This window comes from Varanus komodoensis, unplaced genomic scaffold (genome assembly GCF_004798865.1).
Source record: "Varanus komodoensis strain SLA01 unplaced genomic scaffold, ASM479886v1 scaffold29_1, whole genome shotgun sequence".
Taxonomy (NCBI): Eukaryota; Metazoa; Chordata; class Lepidosauria; order Squamata; family Varanidae; genus Varanus; species Varanus komodoensis.
The window spans coordinates 11,940,742-11,947,856 of record NW_025335759.1 but is presented as its reverse complement, the minus strand read 5'-3'; the positions used below and the strand labels follow the sequence as shown (position 1 = coordinate 11,947,856).

Genomic DNA, 7,115 nt, shown 5'->3' with positions numbered 1-7,115 from the left:
AGACTCTCAGCCTGGCCTACCTCACAAGGCTGCTGTTGGGGGAGGAGACGGGGGCAGGCCACCTTGGGTTCCCTGCAAGAGGAAAGGGGGGATATAGGTGCTGTGGCATGATAATAACAGAGCCCTGTGTGTCGTATCCCCACCTTCTACACTGGCTAGTGTTGTAGCAGCCTCTCTCAACCTGGCAGCCTCAACATTCTTATCAATACTTTCGTTGATGTGCTGGGATGCTGGGAATTGTAGTTGCATACTTCTGGAGGACACCCAGCTGGGAAGGGTGCTCTCTTTCACACACTCCAGGAAGGCAAGTTATGAAACACTCAAATTCAAAATAAATATTGTGGAGAAACCCAGACTTTAGCCCAGCTTCCTGTGTCCTTGCATACCACGTGTTTTTATTTTGCCTGGAAAAAGAACAGCCGTACCCTTTTCCAGACATACAGGCCACTTTTCCAGAAAGACCGGAAAAAGCAGGAAGTGTTTGGATTCCAAATATCCCAAGAAATGTCTAGTAACTTCGCTTCCCCTCAAAATCAGCTTAAGGAACAATCCATATGGCACCGAGTCCCGCAATGGGACACCAACATCTGTGCCTCACAGTGTCTTTTCCCCCCACACCTAGGTTGCACAGCTGCCATCTCAGTGCCAACCCTCACAGAAACACATGCTTATTTTAAAGATGCTTCCCCTCCACCTGGGGGAAGAGGCAACGCCAAAAGCGCCTTTCTGGAGGGCAGCTGCGACTTGCCGCAAGCCCATCGCCATCCCAGGAATGCAGTTCTTGATGTGGGGAGGCAGCGCTGGGAAGGGGAGAGCAGCTCTGGCCGCACCCTGTGCGGGAAAGTGGGGGATGTCGGGATCCCGGCTTTACTTCTTCTTCTTCCTGCCCTGCTTGCCCCGGTGTTGGTGGCCGCCTCCTGTCCCCTCCCGCCTCTTCTCCCACACAGGCATTGGGGGCTCAATCTCATTTGGACGCCCACCCCGGTCTGGGACGCCACCGGTCATCAACACCTGTGGGGAGGAAAGGTGGCATTACTCCAGGGGCAGCGAGGAGCAGGCGGGGGGGTGGCCCTCACCTCCTGCTCTTCCCTCCGACGTGCAAAGCTGCCTCTTGCAGGGAGGTGGGACAATTAGCTGGTGGCACCATCACAGGCAGCATGCGGGGCGGGGTGGGGGCAGCCCGGGCGGAGCCTGGGGCTCCCAGCCAGCGATGCCAAGAGGGAAATACGTGGTCTGGCTCATGGACACAGATCTCCCGCAGTTTGGTGGTCAGCAATTCTGCAGAACCACTGTACGCAGCACCCAGGGGGCTGTCTGGCACCCCACCCCACCCCACCCTCAGGGGCCTGGGCTTCCTCCCTAGCCTGTACCTTATTGACAGCACAGGCAGTCTTGTCCCGGGTGGCACCGCTGCTGGTCTTGACGATGCGCGAGAAGTCCTCCCTCGCCGCCAGCAAGTGGGCAAGGGTGACCTGGGAGTCTGCCAAGAAAGACTCCCGCAGGGGCCTGAAGGCCTCCGCCATGGCCACGCTCCGGTCCTAGCAGGGACAAACGTGACAGGAAATGAGGCAGGCGTCGGACACAGCAGAGAAGCCAGCGCGCACCTCCCATCCTCCGAAGCACTTCCGGGAGCAGGCAGGGCAAAGCCACGGAGCCACCTGTGCCACCTGCCCCGGCCTCTCACCTTGGCCCTCTCGGACCAATGGAAGGATGCGATGGTGACGTCGAAGCGGGTGATCATCATGTGCAGGCGGCACCGGTACTCCACCTGCAGCGCTTCCTGGATGCCCTTCAAGGCTTCCTGGTGTTGCGTTTGGGGGAGCGGGGGAAGGGCAAAAAGATGCGGAAGGTGCAGCAGGTCAGTCTCCAGCCAGCACAGGTCCGGGGCCAACGGCCCTGCGCACCCACAAACACGCTGGGAAAACCATCCTTCCCAGGAGCCGTACGAGGGCAGCAAGTTCTTCCCGTCCTGCAGCCTGTTTGTGCAGCAGGCAACCAAGTTCCCACATGTGGCGGCACCCTCCCACCCATGCTCCCCAGCCGCTAGCATGCATTGGCTTGCAGCCATGGAGGGTCTTCTGACCCTCTTTGAAAGCCATCTAAACTGTGCCCAGTGCGACATCCGGAGGGCGAGGGTGTCTGGGGGAAACTCGGGACCGTACCCATTCCTTAGAGGTTGGTGGGACCTTGAGCAGTGGTGCCATCTGCTGGCGCTGCGCGGGTAGTGTGGAAACTACCTCCGAGATCTAAGGAGGAGACCACAAATTTAGCCGTCTGGGAAAGAGAAAGAAACAGACAAGTTGCATATTGGGGTGGAGCCAGAGCAGCATAAGGGACGGGCTGCATGCAGAGGGGCAAGAAACGGAACGAGGAAGAAGGCGCCCGGGACAACTGCGCCACTCCTCATCACTCCAGAAAAAAAGTTTGCAAAAGCTTAGCATGAATTTCAGACGTGTGCCGGGCCCTTTTTGGGCAGGGACTGTCATAGTTTACTGATTCATCATAAGCCACGCTATAAGCCTTTTCCTTGGCTTACGAGCACAATAAAAATGCTTGAGGTAAGTATATCTGCCACCACTACCGGGAGGAAGCAAGAACAGAGCCAGAAGATGTTCACTGATTAGCCTTTGTTCCTTTACAAAAGCCCTTCATTAATTAATAATTTCTCCCAGCACACTAGTAGCTTTTGCATAGCACAGTTGGACAGTTTCTGCCTTTGAAGTCTGAACCTCCCCTGCCAATACCCCTAACTCATCCGCTTCCCTGACCTGGAGTATATGTCTGGAGAAAAAGAGGCAGCCCAGATCCTTCGCCAGCAAAACAGCCGGCATTTTTTTCCTTTTAGCATCCTGCAAGGCCAGAAGCAAAAGTGCCACCAGCCCCAATACAGGGCACACAGGCAAGCGAGCTCTCACTCCCCATCCAGCTAGGCTCACCTTGGATTCGACATCCGCCATGATCTGGCGGATGGAGCAGGCCGGATCTGGCCTGGGCATTCCCAGGGACTGGCAGATGCACTGGAGCTCACGCACGGCTTCGGCAGCTCTGACTTCCTCCTCAGGCAAGCGGCCCTTTTTACGGGCTTGGAGTCGGGCCGCAAGGAGCTCGGAGCTCAAGAAGTCTGTGGGATGTCAGGCGGGGAGAAGCTGATTAACATCTTGAAAGTGATACCCTGCAACATTCCAAGGTGCAAGTGCTCTCGGAAGTGTCAACAGGGAAAGATTGCTTCAATTCAAAGATAATACAAAGGGAGAGCAATGCAGAACTTCCACAGTTGCTAGAAAGTTGTATAGGAACTGGGCAGGAACGAGCAAGTCTTCATACCTTGTGCCGAGAGAACAACTGTGTGGGCATGAGACACGTTGTTTGATTATTACTTATTCTGTTTCTACTCTGCCCAGTAGCTGAAGTTTTTTGGGCCCTACAGGGAGACACTGGCCACCAGAGGGGAGTCCCCAGGGATGTGCTCAACGGCAAGAGGGAGCCCAATGCATTAGTCACTCGGCGCCCAAAATCTTAGCGCACCAAACAGAATGAGGGACTCCCAAAGCCCCTCTGAGCCACCAGGCCCACCGAGGAAACGGGATGGCCCAGTCCAAGCCACAGGGCTTGAGACGCCACCCACATGCAGTGCTGGAGGACGGGGCTCAGGGCTGCGGACTTTTTCAGGGCTGCTCCACTGGGCCTCTGTGCAGCCCTGGACCGCCTGGTTGTTGTGCAGAACGGGGAGAAGGAGGGGGTGGCACCATGCCATGCTCGAAGGAAGGGGAGTAATGGGACCTCTGTGGGCCGGCCAGCAAGCGATGGCTTGCACAAAAAAGGCCAGGGTCAGGCACAGCTTGTTTGGAGGAGACAACAGAGCACTAGAGGGCTTTGCAAGCAGAGTCTCCTTGGCCTGCCTCCTGACATCTCCCTGTATGGCAGGAAAACTGCTCAGAACCCTGGAGCACCACCGCTGCCAGTCAGCGTAGCCAATCCCGGGCTGGATGGACTCAGTGTAAGGCCGATTCCAAGGCTCCGGCCAGGGAAAACAAACTCCTGCTCAGAAGAAGAGCTGTGTGGCGGGTTGGCCCAAGGCGTCTTTCATTCCCTGCCTCTTTTTTCCAATGGTGGCTGGCCAGAGGCTTCTGGGAACCTCACAAATAGGGCAGGAAGGAAAGAGACTTCCCATGTGGTATGTTCTCAGGCTCTGTCCCTAAACACCGGTGGTCCCTTTTGAAGTCCCACTAATAGCCACTGACAGCCAGACACTCCAGGAATGAGTTTGTGGAATAAGGAGTAGAATAAAAAAAAAGGTGTTTCCTAGAGGTGGGCTCTAGTCATACACATCTGAAGGGCACCAGGAGGGGCAAGGCTTCAGTACACCAATGCACACGCTCCGCCTCCTAAAATCACTCTCAGTCCCGACGTGTTTCAAGTTTCCAAGGATTCTCGAACAGTAAAGCCTCCAGGTTCCACAGGAGTGATTAACCAGGTGTTCCATTTCTCACCTGCATGGAATGTCTGGAGCGACTCACTCCTTGCTGTACTTACATAAGAGCTGCAGGCAGCTGGCTGGGGTGCGAAGCCTGCTCCTCAGGTCCCCCGAGGTCAGCGAGGGGTATGGACAGAACAACTCACTGAGGAGGCCACTCACTTCAATCTGGAATGTCTCGGCGTCTTCTGGACCTAACAGAGTGAAACAGCTCACAATGACGACCTCATCATCAGAAAGATTTTGTTTTATTATCTAACACGTTTATATACTGCCCCGTCTGCTCTCTGGGTGGTTTACAAATATTAAAAATCATGTAATACAATTTTTGGTTATACTTCCCTGAACCAAGAGAGCCAGTGGGGTGTACGGGTTAACAGCGCAGGAACTCAGACGACCTGAGTTCCAGTCCCCACTCGGCCATGGAGCCAACTGGGGGACTTTGGGCCAGTCACAGACTCTCAGCCCAGCCCACCTCACGGGGCTGTTGTTGGGATCAGATTGAGAGCAGCAGGAGGAGAATGATGTAAGCCCCGTACATCATTATGTTATAAAACAAACAAACATCAACATGTATCTCTAGGAACTGGACACAGCACTACAGTACTACAAAGGAGAGAGTAGCAGCACAGAATAAGGTGGAACTTTGAAGCCATGATCGCTGTACTTCCTTGGACTTTGAAGCCATGGCTGCTGCAATACGGCCTAACATCACACCTGACTTTTTCGCAGCTGCGTTGCATTGCTGACTCCTGTTTGGCTCGTGAACAACTATAATCCCAACATCCTTTTCACACAGTCAGGTATGCTCCATCCCACATTTGATGTTTTTCCTAACTGCAGAAGTTTGCGTTTGAGTCTGCTGCATTTCACATTGCTACTTTTGCCGTTAAGGTCAGTTTGAATTTTATTCCTCTCCTCTGAGGTGTTAATTATCCTGCCTCACTTTGTATCATCTGTAAATGTGAAAAGTCAAAAAGGTAGACAATTATTCTAGCAGGATTTATTTTTGGCAAACATATGGTGGCATCTAATGATCACTGTGCTGCTTCTAAGATGCTTAAAAATTAAGTTTTTCATTATTCCCTGGTGCTAACAGCGGTGACAGAACTGGGCCTCTCATGGATGTCCAGTTATACTGCACTTCACCGCAGGGAAAAATGCTTGAGGTTCCTTGTGATGTGAAATAGAGTGGAATGTTGTACATTTCACAAATTCATTCGTAACAAACCAACAGATGCCACTTTTCAGAGGGAAAAGGACACTCTGGGGGAAGGAGGAAAAGATAGCAGTGTTCCTTCCCGTTACAAAAATGCTCTGGAGGGCCCTGGCTCCACAACGCTACTGCTCACACCTCTTCCATCCTCTAGCGCTCCTGCTGAAGGAAATATTTTACACCCTGCCGAGTCAGGCTGCCTACCGTGGGTGGGATTCACAACCTCTTCCAGTGGGCAAAGCGTCCGGAGCTCTGAAACCAGCCAGGAGCAGACAGCAGTGAACTGTGGGCTGGAGATGCCAGCTTCGGCCAGCTGGGTAAAGCTTTCCATAGACAGGCACCTGTGGGAGCAAGAGACCAGGGTGACTCCTCTGGCCAGAGAACCTACAAACAGCCCCAGCTATATCCCTCTCCCAGGATTCCCCCGCCGCCTGCATCAGCCCTCCCCATCGGATCCAGCAACTTCCATGAGCTGCCAGCAGCATGGCCAATGGGCAGAAGCACTGGGAGTTGCAGACCGGAGCATCCGGGAGGCCCCTGGGTGCAAAAGGCTGAGAGCTGCTGCATGTTACTCACTGCTTTTATATCCCACCTTTTCCCCTGACAGGGGCCTCGGGCACCACACATGAAGCTCCTCCTCTTTCCCCGTTTAGCCTCACAACAACCCTTGGAGGTAGGCCAGATGGAGAACCAATGGCGGACCTGAAATCCTCTGCTGGGCTTCAGGGCTAAACGAGGAGCGGCACTTTGGAAACCCCAGTCCAGGCCCAATGCACTAACCCTGTTTTCCTACCCTGCCCCTTCCAGACGTGTAGGACTACAACTCCCAGCATGCCCCGGCCAGCCCACGACGCTGTCCAGCGCATGCTGGGAACTGCAGCCCAACTCATCTGAAATGCCAAGGCGGCGGCAGGCCGCCCTAACCACTGCGCCAGAGCCCCTTTCCTCATGCCCCGCGCCCGCGTCCTCACAGGCCCAGCCTCCCCGCCTACCCTTCCGGGCCGCCTCCTTCCATGACTTCGGGGCGACGCTGCGCACCAGAGCGTCGACGGCCGCCCGTCCACCAATGGCGCATGCGCAGCGTGAGCGAGCGCCCGCACACTTCGCCTTGGTCAATGAAATCAAGCACGGCTGCCTCCGTCACTCGGGACGGGCTCGTCTATTGGCTAATCATTGTAGCCAATGAGAGTCTTCCCTGAAAAAAAATAAAAGCTCTCCTTTCCCTCCCCTCGCTCCTTCAACGTGCCTGGCCGCACCGAGCTTGCGATTGGTTGAAATGTCCCACAGCAACCGAGATCCAGCCTTCCCACTCATCCTCACTCGACGAATCATAAATCACTTCTCTCCTTAAAGAAAATTACGTAAACCAGTGGAAGGCCATAGTTGGACAAGCTCCGCCCTTTTCGCTATGGCAACCGGCCAGAC

General features: G+C 54.6%; 1 protein-coding gene across 3 annotated transcripts; it reads right to left on the bottom strand.

Moving 5' to 3' along the window:
* Positions 1–15: 15 nt before the first annotated feature.
* On the bottom strand, positions 16–6,746 carry FAM98C (family with sequence similarity 98 member C). 3 transcript variants are annotated; one of them, XM_044435131.1, is made up of 8 exons: positions 6,683–6,746; positions 5,895–6,031; positions 4,534–4,668; positions 2,937–3,121; positions 2,163–2,246; positions 1,685–1,801; positions 1,371–1,538; positions 17–1,011 (listed from the first exon to the last, which is right to left on the bottom strand). In XM_044435131.1, the coding sequence occupies exons 1-8, from the start codon at positions 6,703–6,705 to the stop codon at positions 868–870; spliced, it is 993 nt and encodes a 330-aa protein (XP_044291066.1). In that variant the 5' UTR covers positions 6,706–6,746; the 3' UTR covers positions 17–867. The 3 variants fall into 3 exon arrangements, with proteins under 3 accessions (XP_044291068.1, XP_044291066.1, XP_044291067.1); XM_044435132.1 differs by lacking the exon at positions 6,683–6,746 and adding an exon at positions 6,393–6,447; XM_044435133.1 differs by lacking the exon at positions 2,163–2,246 and having other exon boundaries at positions 16–1,011.
* Positions 6,747–7,115: the final 369 nt, after the last annotated feature.

Coding starts and splice junctions, on each gene's coding strand:
- FAM98C (XM_044435131.1), bottom strand. CDS start 6,705: ATGGAAGGAGGCGGCCCGGAAGG. Junction 2,247..2,936: donor TGGCGGATGTCGAATCCAAG/GTGAGCCTAGCT, acceptor TCTCCTCCTTAG/ATCTCGGAGGTAGTTTCCAC. Junction 1,012..1,370: donor CTGCCTGTGCTGTCAATAAG/GTACAGGCTAGG, acceptor TCCTCCCCACAG/GTGTTGATGACCGGTGGCGT.